The 13,899-nt window shown below is 36.3% G+C and overlaps 2 protein-coding genes across 6 annotated transcripts; one reads left to right on the top strand and one right to left on the bottom strand.

Moving 5' to 3' along the window:
* Window positions 1–58: 58 nt before the first annotated feature.
* Window positions 59–10,428, top strand: LOC123220166 (flowering time control protein FCA). Of its 5 annotated transcripts, none has more exons than XM_044642203.1 (19): window positions 59–689; window positions 985–1,055; window positions 1,465–1,543; window positions 5,221–5,303; window positions 5,382–5,433; window positions 5,911–5,978; window positions 6,094–6,160; window positions 6,401–6,480; window positions 6,595–6,659; window positions 6,926–6,985; window positions 7,090–7,252; window positions 7,445–7,510; window positions 7,600–8,154; window positions 8,925–9,128; window positions 9,250–9,444; window positions 9,521–9,559; window positions 9,793–9,858; window positions 9,937–9,985; window positions 10,083–10,428. In XM_044642203.1, the coding sequence occupies exons 1-19, from the start codon at window positions 338–340 to the stop codon at window positions 10,121–10,123; spliced, it is 2,355 nt and encodes a 784-aa protein (XP_044498138.1). In that variant the 5' UTR covers window positions 59–337; the 3' UTR covers window positions 10,124–10,428. The 5 variants fall into 5 exon arrangements, with proteins under 5 accessions (XP_044498138.1, XP_044498137.1, XP_044498136.1 ...); XM_044642202.1 differs by having other exon boundaries at window positions 81–689; window positions 7,642–8,154; XM_044642201.1 differs by having other exon boundaries at window positions 82–689; window positions 9,940–9,985; window positions 10,103–10,428.
* Window positions 10,429–10,533: 105 nt separating this feature from the next.
* On the bottom strand, window positions 10,534–12,282 carry LOC123220169 (peroxidase 40). Its single transcript, XM_044642206.1, has 4 exons — window positions 11,535–12,282; window positions 11,273–11,464; window positions 11,028–11,193; window positions 10,534–10,958 (listed from the first exon to the last, which is right to left on the bottom strand). The coding sequence occupies exons 1-4, from the start codon at window positions 11,784–11,786 to the stop codon at window positions 10,558–10,560; spliced, it is 1,011 nt and encodes a 336-aa protein (XP_044498141.1). The 5' UTR covers window positions 11,787–12,282; the 3' UTR covers window positions 10,534–10,557.
* Window positions 12,283–13,899: the final 1,617 nt, after the last annotated feature.

Below are 13,899 nucleotides of genomic sequence, written 5' to 3'. Positions count from 1 at the left end.
TGGGTCTGGGTAATGAAATTAGATAGCCCATTAAATTGGGCTTTTCAAAAAGGCCCAATATAATAATTACCGCGTCACTTCTCCCTGCACCTCGCTCGCACCTCTTGCAGCACTTCACTGCATAATTTCTTTATTCTCTTTCAAAATTCTAGGGTTAGGGTTTAATAACAATCAGTTAGCAAAGCTGGATAGACACAGAGGAGACCGTTATTATGGCGGCAACAACAACAACGGAAACAGCGGCAGCTACTACAATTACGACAACTACAACAATAATGATGACCAGGACTCTCACTACAGCCGTCACAATCGTCCCTCTCGCTTTTCTGATGGTCCTATGAGTCGCTACAACAGCAATAATAACAGTAATAATCAAGAATCTTATCAATATAGCAGCAGCCGCCGCCGTAGCCCTAACGATTTTCGAGGAAGTGGTGGAGGTGGAGGTGGAGGTGGAGGAGGAGGAGGAGGAGGGGGTCACCGTGCTTTTGAAAGCCCTCCGCGTTATCCTTCGGTCGGTGGCGGTGGAGGAGGATTCAGACCAATGGGTGGTGGTGGTGGCGGTGGCGGAGGTGGAGGTTTCCGGCCGATGGGCGGAGGGTTCGGGTCGAACTATCCAGTGGCACCGCCACTGTTGCCGCAAGTTTTGGGACAGAAAAGAGGTTTTTCTGGCCGAGGGTCTTCTCCTGGTTAGCTTGCTTCAATTATTAGTAATTGAATTTCGTTTATATTTTGTATGTTTTGTATAAGTTATTCTATTTCAAAACTGTAGTTAATTATGTTCCTACCATGCACTTGTTTTGGGTGCGTTGACATGCCAATGATCCTGTTGAATAAATTGCTAATTATTAATTCCTTCACTTTGCTACTTGAAAATTAGCTCCACTTTTCCCCTTGGAGCATATGTTGCTTCATGAATCTCAGTCCCGATTTGATTTCTTTTTCTTCTTATTTAGATACTGATTGGTTCCTATTTCCTTGCAGATCGATTTGATGGTGGCAGTTTTGCAAAACTTTTTGTTGGCTCTGTTCCAAAAACAGCCACTGAAGAGGATGTGAGTCAATTGATTCTCAATCATGTTGAATTCAAATATATTGATCATGAAAAGATACCGTGTTAGAAGTAATTTTCATTTATTATCTGTTTATTTTTTAAGTAACCCTTTCACGTTACATGAAATGCACTGCCGTAGGTTTATGATATGTTACTGAGTCAGAATTGACACAATCTTTCTCAATCATGCAGTTATGGTTCTCATTAATATTCTGGCATGGGTATATTAGTAATAGTATATTTAAGGAATTAATGTGTTTGCTATTATGCATCCTTTTTGTTTCGTAGAGATATTGTAGAACCCATTGGTAAAGGTTTGGTCCTTGTAGTTATATCCTATAATCGTGCTCTGTGTTTTTGCTTTGTTAAGATTCTTGTTATTTTGCTGAAAATTGCTTATTTGATGTCAGATTCGCCCTTTGTTTGAAGAACATGGACGTGTGATAGAGGTTGCTCTGATCAAAGACAAGAGGACTGGACAACAACAAGGTATGTGTGGATATTAATCTTCATAACTTTGATTTATACATATCTTATTTCAGGTCTCCTGAGAGGCTGATGGGAGCAAACATAAGCTCATCTTTTGTCTCAGTTAGTTTTTGCAACAAGTTTCGGGCTTGTTGGTTTTGGTTGCGACCTTTTTTAATTTTTCGGTCCTGTTATACAAGAAGAGCGATGCGAACATAGTAAAAACCAATTGTGGTGTGTTGTATGGCAGATAGATGTTTAAAGAGAAATAGATGACTGGGTTGAAACATTTGTGGTTGAGGTGGTAGGGTTTTTATCTAACAAGTCATTTGTAATGGGAGAGCCTCCAGCTGAAATAACTGTAACCTGTTACACTAAATTCTTGGATTATTTTCTTTTTCATGGGTGGTAATTGCCTTGTATTTTGGGGTTTTTTTATTGACATCTTAATATCTAATGAACCTGCGAGTTCTGTTATTTGGATGCTTGGAGTGAATACATAATATATTTTACTTTTTAATATCGATGATATGAGATGGATTTGGAGTTAGATTACATATTAGAATTGGATGGCGATTGGATTATATGAGTTTTAAATGTTGCTATACCACCATTGCAGTGATGTTGACATTTTTTGGATTTAGATGGCTATGAGTGTGACACCATTCTGTGGTTGTTGCCTTTACATGCTTGAGCTAGTTAGATGAATTCTTTTGCTTCTATCAGTAATAAAGCCTATTATTGATGGTGTGGTCACAGGATGGTTAATGTTTGTTTAATGAGCCCATTAGTTGGCTTTTCTGATGTTGACATTATGTTGATGTAAATTTGGAAATTGATCCCCTTGTTATTTTTTGTGCAATAGGTGGTAGTGTTAATCTTTCCGTGGCATTTGAAATCAGACCATGGATTGTAGTCTTAGTTTTTATTTATCAAAAAGCCTATCTCATGAGCTGTTTTGAGGCATTTTTTGTCATATTATTGAAATAGTTGAGGTTATGGGCCTTTATCCAATGTTTGTTTTGTTTCAAATCACGGATGGCATTGTTAGTCTTTCTGTGTTAGTCGCTCTCAGATCATGGATGGCAGTGTTATTCTGTCTGTGTTATTTGTAATCGGATCATCAATTCTGTGATAATTTTCATTTATTCAAAAGCCCATCTCATGAGCTATTCTGAGTAATTTTCCGTCATGTTATCTAAATAGTTGAATGTTTGGACTTTTTTCCAATTTTTGTTTTGTTTCATATGCTCTTAAGGACTCAAGCTAATACAGGGAAGCGCTGTAGCATGGCTTTGTTTGGTCTACTACCAATTTTAGCATATAACAGGGAAGCGCTGTTGGTTGCTTGCAATTTTCTTTAAATACTTTTTGCTGATGGTCTTTTTTCTTGTGGTGAATGGTAGTCACTGGTGCTCCCAAATGTGAATGTTGATAGGATAATCCGTTGATGTTGTATTTCGATAAAATTTGCAGCTGCATTTTGTACGCTAAAATATTTAATGTAAATTTCTTACTAATTTGTTTACATCTTGCCATGTTTGTTTGTGTACAAGCAAATGAATGAGTTTATATTGAGAACTTGCAGATTTTCTGTTATCTGGAGGGTTTTGTTTTTGGTTGAGTTGCTCTATTATGCAGTGAAAGTTTGTAGTTGGGATTCTGAGTTAGTTCCACAATCTAGTAAATTGTTATTTGGGCTTCCAGACAACTTTTGTACTGTGATAATTAAAGTTACATGGCTATTTTGTGTCCCTTTATTGATGACACTAGTACACACTTGTTCTGGCACAGTGGTAATGTCGTCAATGCTATCTCTTTGATATCTTTATCACCCTTTTTTCTTCCTGTAGTGGTTCTGCAGAGTGATGTGTTTTTCTTATACTATCAATGATACATTATGGTCTTATTGTTGGTAGCCTTGTGAAGGAATGGTTTTGTGGCCTGTAATGTGTATTTAAATAAATATTTAGAAATCCATGATTTTGGACAACTAGCTTATGGGCAACCACATCTGTATGCCTAAGTTTTGATTATGGAGGTAACAATGGCAGGTTGCTTAGTGGTTAAATCATGAGTTTGACAGTGGTGGTAGCATGGCAGGTTGCTTTGTGGTTTAATCAATTAAGTGCAAATCCCCAATATCAAAAGTGATGGCCAATTAATTACTATCTTATATGCATGGAAAATGCATTGTGGAGTAAGTGTGTATTTTTTTGGTTCTAAATAGTCGGTGGCTAATAATCGTTAATTTGTATGGTTTACTTTTTTGTTTCTCTTCTCTGATGTAGATGGTTGGCTTTAGCCATTCTGACGATGGAGGCTAGCATGGCATGATTGCTTTTTGTTTGGAAGTGTTGTTTACATTGAGTTGGATGATTGGATTTTTCCCTGTCAAAAGCATTGTTTCTTGTTTAAGCTCTCTTCTACTACTATTTTCTGTCTGCATATCGGTATTCACTGTAATTTACTTTTCTAATTGCTTTATTGTTTGAAATTAGGATTAACATATATGGGGAAGACTGTAAGTAGTTTCCTTATCCTCAGTTACATGTACATCTGAACTGGATGCCTTATGATTAATTGAGGCAAACAAACTGAAGGAAGAATGTAGTGATTGGGTTTGTGTTTATTTTAGCTTTTTATTCATGGAATGGAACTTATTCTCTTTCCTTTTTTTTTTGGATAGAAAATTGAATTATCAAGTTCTCGAATTTGCCAACATTTAAACTTGTGGAATTGTAACCAAAATTTGACTATCAGCATGTGCTCTATTGTTATCTCTTCTTGTAAATGACTGCATCGGATTTGAATGGATGTTTAGTGGGCTTGACAATCACGGAAATACCGTATTGAGTGTAGCAAATATTTAGCTCTAAATTCCGTTTGCCCTTCATTGATTATTGAGACTGCACATAAATGAACCATGGTGTGTGATATGTTGCTATTGCTAGTTGCATGTTCTTTTTCGATGCAAAATTTGAGGGAGAGACTCTGATTATTGATTTATAATTATTAATATTGGTAGTGGCAGTTGTAATGGTACCAGTAGCAACAGCAGTAGCTGTGGTAGTTTTAGAGTTATAGGTTGCTTTCTGCTTGTTTGTCCTTTCTTGTCTTAAACTACTTTGCCAAGGGGCTACAATATATAAGTGAATATGTATAGGTCAAGAACTCTGAAATAAACCTGTTTCACCCTTATTTTTTTCTGTATCCTCCTGTTCCCCCTACTGTATCAAATTGGCCTGTTACTCTCGTAGAGCCACATTTTTTTGGGATGACAAATATATTGTACTGTCATACAATTAATGCTTAATGTCAATATACCAAGGGTTTCATGCAAGTTGGGGCCATGGATGTGGCCTTTTTTTAGATAGATATAATTAATTAGAGGCATCTGTCATTTTTTATTTTGGTCTCATCTATTAGCTATATTTGTTTTTTCCCCTCTTTTTGATCTTTATTACACCGAATGAAAGTTGTTGATCTGTTTGTTTAAATTTCCTTGGATGATTGGACCTTGAAGAATTGCAAAATTTATTTAAGTCCACAATTTTCTCTCCTCCCTCTCTCTTTTCCCCATTGTTAACAATGGTATTCACATGTATGTATGTTACTGTCTTTTGCCGATGTATACTGTCATTGAGGGGGAGCCATTAACCTATTGAAATCAGGATAAAAATTCTTTGGTGGTTCAGGTTGTTGTTTTATAAAATATGCGACATCAGAAGAAGCTGATAGGGCCATTAGAGCCTTGCACAATCAACATACTTTGTCTGGGGTAATTTTTCTACCTGCTCTTAATTTTCAAATACTAAGGCAACTATGGCAGTTTGACCCATAACTATGCGTTTTATAGGGAATGGGTCCTATCCAAGTTCGATATGCAGATGGGGAGCGGGAACGTCTTGGTAATTGTGCATCAATTTTTATTTCTTTTTTCATCGTGGTTTTTTTTCAAATTTGCCTGTGTTTATGCTAATTCTGGAGTAAGATGTCTGCAAATTTGTGTCATTTGACATGTATTGGCATGCTGTTGTTGATTTAAGATTTTGCATATCCTTGTTTCTGGTAAAATCCTCACTTGAGTATCTATCTCTTATTCAAAGGATGAACTTTAATAGAAGCTCAAGAATAACATTGACTCTCTTCTGGTAAAATAAATGGCACCACCTATGTGGCTCTTTATGGTGGTAAATGAGAATAGTGCCTACATGAGAATATTCTTTCACAGCTTGAAATTGGCATGCTTTATTGGAGAATGGTTTTCATGGAAAATTTTTCAGAAACTTAGTGTACTAACAGATTGATTTGCTATATACTTGTGTGTGTGATTTCTGCTCCTGTGTAATTGTTTTATGTAACCCCAAAGTTGTTTTCTATGACAGGTGCAGTTGAATACAAATTGTTCGTGGGCTCACTGAACAAACAAGCTACTGAAAAAGAAGTTGAAGAAGTGAGTCAGACATCAATTTCTAGTGTTTAATTTTTCTGTTTTTGTTTAAGTACTTTTCTAGCTAAAAAAATTGTTCACTCAGTTTGTAACTGGTGTATGCTGTCTTGTTTGACAGGTTTTTTCACCATATGGTAGAGTTGAAGATGTTTACCTCATGCGTGATGAATTTAAGCAGAGTCGTGGTATGTCTTCAACCTCCAATTTTAGATCATTTTTATGCTGATAAAGTAACTTGAGAGTGAAGTTTCCAAAACTTTTCTGAGATGATTGATATCATCTTAAATCAGGTTGCTTGTCCACTAGGGATTGTTGATTTTTTTACTGTTCTGACATTGATATTTCCTTTTGCTTATATGAAAGCTCATACCATCATGTTTTTATTGACCCATTCCTGATATGTTTTTTGGAATTCTTTTATAAAGGATGTGGATTTGTTAAATACTCTAACAGAGAGATGGCTCTGGCCGCCATTAATGCTCTGAATGGAATTTACACCATGAGAGTAAGCATTATTTGTTACATGAGTGATCTTGGGCCCGGTTTCATACTTTAGTATTCTTCTGTAATAAGCTATGTTGTTGAAGGATATTTACTTATTGTATTTTATGCATCTCAGGGATGTGATCAGCCATTAACTGTCCGGTTTGCTGATCCTAAGAGGCCGAGGCCTGGAGACTCAAGGTTTTTTTTCCTTAAGGCAGTTTATTTATGATCATATTTGGGGAGCAACTGCTTTGATATTTTGATTTCAGTATATATTTGATTTGTTTTCTCTTTTCTGGGTTAGGGAGGAGAGTAAATCTTTAAACACTGGAGTAGACATTTTATTTTGTCATTTTTATCTATATTCATTAAATATGAACATAGTTCCAAGCTTTCTGTTTATTGCATGGGCTTCCTATCTATATCTCTGATATATGTGAACTTTGTATTTCATTCTTTTTTAGGACTTCTCCAGCATTTGGAGGTCCTGGTTTTGGTCCTCGGTTTCCACCAACAGGGCCTAGGTACCCACTTTCCCAACAAATTTAGTGAATTTTAATACTTCGTCATTTTTCTATCTTCTAGTTCATTTTTACTTCCATGTACATATCTTTTCATGTTCCTTCAGACCAGCACCCAATTTTGGTGACCCTATGGCTGATCGAGTTCCTCAGAATGCTTGGCGTCCAATGAGTCCCCAAAACATGGGACTATCTCCAAATCCCAGCATCCGTGGTTTTGGGAATCAGTTGCTTCCTAGGTCTGGTGATCTAGGGATGCCTTTAAATCCAGTAAGAACTGATTTGATGGTTCTTCTAAACATACTTTCAGTATTATTCTTTATGATAGTAGCACTAACGTGTGAAATGTAAAGCCATCTATAGCAGCTTGTGTTCAGTTATGGTGTTCCTATTACATGTAAATTCTCGTTTGTTTATGTTTGCTTATTATTTATTTTCTTACCTGTGCTTGTAATATTTTAGGGTGGCCCTACTGATGGTCCTCTTCCAGGAGTTCCTGTTCCATCAACTTCATCTGCTTCACAACAGGTATTAAAATTTGTATATGTTTATTGTGCTTTCATGCTCTTACCTGGTTGTTCCAGAAGTAGTGAGAAAATTTGTTCTCACTTTCTCAGAGTTTTAACCAAGCTTTATCACAACTACCACCCCTTGGTCAGCAAATATCGCCATTACAGAAGCCTCTTCAATCCCCTCAGCATATGCCTCCACTTAAACTACATCCTTCAGCTCAATCTTCTTACCCGCAGACTCAGGCCTCCCATGTTGGTCAGCTACAGGTTCCTAGTCAGACACCTTTCAGCCAAGCAATGCCATCACAGCATTTACATGGCTTGAGTGGACAGTTGACTGGTTCTCAACCTCAAGTTCAGCAGATAGGTTCATCTGCTCCACTACAAACTCCTCAAAATCTGAATGTGCAATCCAATCCACTGTCCAATGCTACAAATCAGCAGCAGTTGACTGCTCCTGTTCAGCAGCAAATGCTTCAACCTTTTCAGCAATCCCCTTCTCAGTTAGCTCAGATGCTGTCACAGCAGACTCAAACTCTGCAAGCGACCTTTCAATCATCCCAGCAAGCATTCTCTCAACTGCAGCAGCAATTGCAGTTGATGCAGCCATCTAATCAAAATCTATCAACGCAACAAGGTTCTCAGTCTACAAAACAACAGGTATGACTGGATTGTAGGAATTATGGTGTTTGGCATGTCAATTGGATTTCTTAAACTTATTATAAATGGATCAATTTCATCAATTTTTTGGTTTAAAAAAAAAAAAAAGTTTGTAAAAGAAATTAAGTAGAAGTAAAAATGATCAGAGCAAGATTTGATGTGTAGTAATTGTTTAATATTCATCAAGTTTATTCTTAAGTGAATCTTGTAATACTTGCTAGCAATAGATCTTGGTTTTCCTCATGCAATTCATGTACCTGGATGTCAGTACATCGTTTACTGGGTAAATATATTTTGCTAGTTTTTTGCAGTAGGATGGCTAGATTAGAGTGAAAATGAGTGGGACCTTCAAATGAAAAAGGGCACACACATTAAAATAGTAAGGCTTTTGCTTTGTTGAAAAGAATTCGAGGGAATTTTTTGCTCAGATTGATTTGGTTGATAAATTGTTGAGGTTGAGTTTTTGTTGTTTATTATTTACCTGTAAATGAGTTTTTATTATATAATGTTGTATGTATAATATGATACAATATAATATATATACTAGTTCGAGCTATCAAATGGAACTACATTTTTCTTGAATGAATAAATGGACCATAAATCATTATTGAGCTTCGTTTCATTTTTGTTAGGAAAGCTTGAGTGAGTACATAACAGTTTCCATTTCTATCCTATTACTATTCAGTTTGTTTATCTTGGATCCTCATTCTACCATTTGGTAAATTTGCTGCAACATTTAAATTATTTGCGTATATTACTTGGTCCTGCAGTCTCAATGGGCTGGGATTGCACCACAGACTGTTGCCAGCACTCCTGGTTCCACGGCAGCCATAGATGCACCCCCATCAACATCGGCTGCCCCTGCTGTATCTGTAACAACCCAAACTGTACCTCCTGGAAAATGTAATTGGACAGAACATACCTCCCCAGATGGATACAAGTACTATTATAATGGCATAACTGGTGAAAGCAAGGTGAGAAAAATTGACCCCCCACCCCACCCAACCACCACCGCCACCATCACACACGCATATTGACTTTCTGCCATTTTCTTCCTATCTACTTATTTAACAATTGTTTGCTGTGAACTTGTAGTGGGAGAAACCTGAAGAGTTAATATTATTTGAACAACAGCAGCAGCTGCAACAAAAACTACCAATTCAACAGCCTCCAACTCAGTCAAACCCCCAAGTTTTGCCTGCACAGCAAGTTCCTCAGGTACAACTGGTGCAACTTCAACCACAGCTCCGTCAACAACAACAGCAGTTGCAGCAACCTTTTTCTCTATCGGTCAGTATTGATCATAGTATTTACAATATTCATAAGATATAATTCTTATTGTTTACTCTGTTGTGGAAAAATCCAGTATCCAGCTTCTGGAGTTAGAGGCCAACATAGTGCTCAGGTAAATGTCGTTTTCTTAAAGTTATTATATATTTATACTTTTGCAGTCAATGCCTTCTTCAAAAACTATGAAATTCAATCAAACTGTTCATGTTTGTGATGGAATTATGCTGCAGTTATTTCATATATCTGCCTTCCTTTACAAATGTTACTTTTAAGAATCTATCCTCTATAATAAGCTTCCATGTTTTGCTTTAGCTTGGGTTTCTCTCTCACAATCTTTTTTCCTAGCAGGAACATCGGTATCCTCAATTACCTGCTGCAGCTGGCTCAGTCAATGATCCAACTCGCTTCCAACAGGTACCAATTATTGTCATTTTGATAATCACATATTCCCTCTGTTTCAGCATTTTATTCTTATATTCTTGTGTGCTGCAGCAGGGGCTTCAGGCTGCTCAGGAGTGGATGTGGAAGAATAAGCCATCAGGTTATCTATCTCTCCCCCAGCCCTTTAGAGAATAAGTACAACTTGCGATATATATATATATATATTTTATGCATGTTTATTATTTTCATCCACTCAGAGAGCCTAATCTCTCTGCAGGGACTTGAAGTGGAAAGGTAATATTGGAAAGGGCAAAGGGGCACAACTACATGTTTAAAGAATGCCAAAGCCAGAGACTTTGTATCGAACTTTTGTCCGAGGTGGGCTAGACACCTGCTTGTAATTTGAATGCGAGACCAGAGTTAAATCTTTTTCACATCAATTATTGTCCCATTTTCTGCCCCAAAGTTATTGGCTTTGATGAAATAATGATAATCCCCTCTGCTGTTTAACATCGAGGCATTCAATGCCTTTGTAATACAGTTTTTATGCCATTTGTAACATAATACTAGATTGTTATTATAACAGTAATGTGGAGTTGCTGAGCTCTGTGTACATCTGAAGCAAATTTATGTATAGGCGTTAAAATCATATACTTTGTTTAAATCTGGAAACTGATATTGAAATTAGGATTGAAAGTGGTAGCGATAAAAGCATTATTATCAGGCAAGAGTTCAATTAGCAGCACGGCAATTCCTACGAATTTCCCCATTTTCTCCTGTAAGGGGTGCCAGTCTCCCCATTTTCAACATAGAGTTCTTGAAGTCTTCAAAGAAGATCAATGGGTCTTCAACATAGGATTCAACAATCTGGCGTGTTTGATCGTTGCCGGTGACAAGAGCTTGATCAGACTGAAGCAATCCCTCACTAGAAAGAAGGTTAATATAATACTGGTTATCAAACGTTGCGGGCGTCACAAGATCAAGTTGTGCCAGCGCTGTGTTCCCAGGTTCAGAGCACAGCTGCTGCAGAGATTGAAGGAAGTCCACATTGACATCTGGACCATCTGAGTTGCTGAGATCCTGTAACCGGGAGCTGAAAGTTGAGCATCGAGCCATTCCCATCGTGTGTGCACCTGCACAGTAATCTCGATCAGGAAGCTTGAACCCCAAACAAAGTTTAAAAAACCACATTAAGTTCATACCAGAAAGGGCAACCATGTCTTGGAGTGTGAGGCCAACATTCTGGAACTTGGCCGCAAGATTTGCCACTGTTGAATTTGGAGCTGGGATATTGATTGTTGCAGCTGCTTTGCTAGCACTGAAACTGTCTCTTCTACCCATTTGCACTTCCCAACTTGGACCACCAGACTGCCAAATGCCAATTACATTTCATGTTAGCAAGTTTCTCAGTATGAGGCTTAAGAGTTACTGATATAACATCGCATACTAGAACAACTGAGTCTCTAGCAGCAATTGCCAGAATATCGGCACAGGAGACTGTCTCAGGACAAACAGATTCAAGTTCAGATTTTATTGAATCGATCACTTCAAACCCCCGCAACGAATTCAGATTAGGTGGTGCTGCTTTTTCTCCAACAAAGCTACCAGAGTCATCTAATAGCACTGAAGCATCACAACCCTGCAACCAAAACTCAAGTAAGATAAAAAATGAGAATGAATGAAAACATGTATCTGTCAAGACTACTTGCATTGACAAAGCAATCATGGAAATGAAGACGAAGCAGTGAAGCCGCCATCCTTGAATCTTGGGAGACGGCATTTTCAACTCCAGAGAAGATGATGGCTTCAGCCTCTGGACAGCTATTTCTGTATAAATCAATTTGCAAATCAAAACCAGTGTCACCACCAAGACATGTTTCATTCAAAGACTTGTGCTGCTGGGAAGCCAATGTGGTTGCTATCTTAACCATGAGAAAAAGCAAAGCCAACAAGTTAGCCATTTTCCAAGTGAAGTGAGTTGGGATGGTGAAAGTTGCTTCTTATATATATAACAATAAAAGCTGCACGACCGTGTTGTGACAATGGCAGATTGTGCAGAGATGTCATGCAGCAGAGTGGTTAAGTGAAGACACATTCAAGCCATGGAAGAGGTCAAGTCAAGCTGTACTTCACATTTGGTAACCTAATGCCATGTGATTCTTCAAGAAATTCAGGGCAGATTCTCTTGAACTGTTGGATTAACAGAAATGGAAAGCTTCATCCATTTTGCCAAGAAACAAACAGATGCAGCCGTTTGTCTGATGCGTTTATGTGGTTTTAGCCCTTAAGAAAATTAAAACTTTGCTAGTCTTTATTAGGGTTAGATGCGAACTGAACTAGTTTAATAGATTGACTAGAGTTCAGTTTGAATCTTCTACCAACTTTACTTTTTATTTTATTGATAATATTATTTATTTTATCGATGACACTATGATTCTAATATACAAAATTTCAATGGCATCTTTGATTAATTCAAACGAGCTTAAGTTTGAAATTATGAATTCAAATAGAGCTCAAGCCAGTGTACATTTAGGCTTGGCTTAGCTTAAATTCTAAGTCGAGTTCAAATCAATTCGAACAATTAAGTTTGAAATAATTTAGATTGAATTTAAAGTTAAATTATTTTTTAGTCTTAATTTGTCGATTTTAAACCAATTTGAACTAACAATAAAATTGTGTGTATACATGTTTAAGTATATAATTAGATATATAGGTGATGTGACATTATATGATTAAATGATTTTGAATTATGCATAAAATAATATTAATTATATGATAATACATTATTTGTACACTTGATTGTATATTTAAAAGTGTGTATACTTGTTATTACTCTTTGAACTAACTTGTTTAGATTTAAGTTAATCTCAAGCTAGTCCTCTTGTAGGCCCAACTCAAATTGAATTCAGCCGTATGATCTTCCAATCATATGTTATTTCACTACTATGAACAACTGCCAAACTAGTGAATGGGTATATGGTCCATATTCTTGGAAGCTTCATAGTAAATCACGTTGAAGCTCACCTTATTGTACGCTTTAGGCCCATCAAAAGCATGGTGAGCAGAAGCCTATCAAGGACAGTTTGGATTCAATTCGAGTTTGAATTTGAATTTGAACTGAATAATTAAGTCTAGGTTCAAGTCTAGAAGTGGAATTGTTTTCAAAAAATAAATCAAGTTAGACCGATATGAACATTAAAGTTCAAGTTGGTATGCATTCAATCTGAATTAAAATTGTTTTCGAGCCATGTTTAAAATTTCAACTCATTGATCTAAACTTAAATCTTGTAAAATTGAATCAGTCCTGAATTGAGTCTTATTTAGACTTGACTTGACATTGTTGGAATCCAACACTAAAATCATCTAATTCCATATATTTTCCAATTATGAATGTTTGATTATAAAAAGAAGCCTAGTGATTCTTCTAATGCTATGCATACAGAGCAGCCTTATTCTGTTGGTGGATTCTCTTCCCTTTTCTATATTTTATTATTAGGGTTTTTTCGTTTTAAAATCATAAAATGCTAAAATTGTAGCCACCATTAAATTACCCCACCCAATATTGTATACAAGCATAATTATCTTGTCTGATACGTGACATATAATATATCATTAATTAGGTAATAGAGTTACATTCGAATTGATTTGAGTTTAAAAAAACTCAATTTGAATTCGATTTATATTAAAAAAATTTAGTTTAAGATTAACAAATTAAGTTCTTGAAAACAATTTTACTTCAGATTGATTTGAACTAATTGAAACTTTGCTCGTTTTAGGAAAACGGGTTATATCTTTAATTCAAACTCAAATCGAATTTAATCTTAATATTAAAATCCCAACACAATGTCAAGGCTATGGTAGTCAGATAGCTTATATTATATATTAAAAACCTAATCTTTTGAATTGTATTATATGATGCATCTTTTTAAAATAATAAAAATTTTAGACTATCATGTTATTATTTTGATTGAATACACCCTTAATTCCTTTACCGATCTGCCTAATGGGATTACAACATAATTGAACAAGTGCAACATTTCTAAGAGTATTATATACTCATAAATTAACTATAAT

This window comes from Mangifera indica, chromosome 7 (genome assembly GCF_011075055.1).
Source record: "Mangifera indica cultivar Alphonso chromosome 7, CATAS_Mindica_2.1, whole genome shotgun sequence".
Classification (NCBI taxonomy): Eukaryota; Viridiplantae; Streptophyta; class Magnoliopsida; order Sapindales; family Anacardiaceae; genus Mangifera; species Mangifera indica.
Note: the sequence above shows the minus strand (reverse complement) of the source record. Positions and strands in the feature narration are given on the sequence as shown.

Bases quoted from the DNA above. Each gene is read 5' to 3' on its own strand.
- LOC123220166 (XM_044642203.1), top strand. From the start codon at position 338: ATGAGTCGCTACAACAGCAATAATAACAGTAATAATCAAGAATCTTAT. The intron at 6,660-6,925 runs GTTTTTTTTCCT...ATTCTTTTTTAG, and splicing joins CCGAGGCCTGGAGACTCAAG to GACTTCTCCAGCATTTGGAG. The intron at 6,986-7,089 runs GTACCCACTTTC...ATGTTCCTTCAG, and splicing joins TTTCCACCAACAGGGCCTAG to ACCAGCACCCAATTTTGGTG.
- LOC123220169 (XM_044642206.1), bottom strand. From the start codon at position 11,786: ATGGCTAACTTGTTGGCTTTGCTTTTTCTCATGGTTAAGATAGCAACC. The intron at 11,465-11,534 runs GCAAGTAGTCTT...TTTTGGTTGCAG, and splicing joins TCCATGATTGCTTTGTCAAT to GGTTGTGATGCTTCAGTGCT. The intron at 10,959-11,027 runs GTATGAACTTAA...ATTACTGTGCAG, and splicing joins AGACATGGTTGCCCTTTCTG to GTGCACACACGATGGGAATG.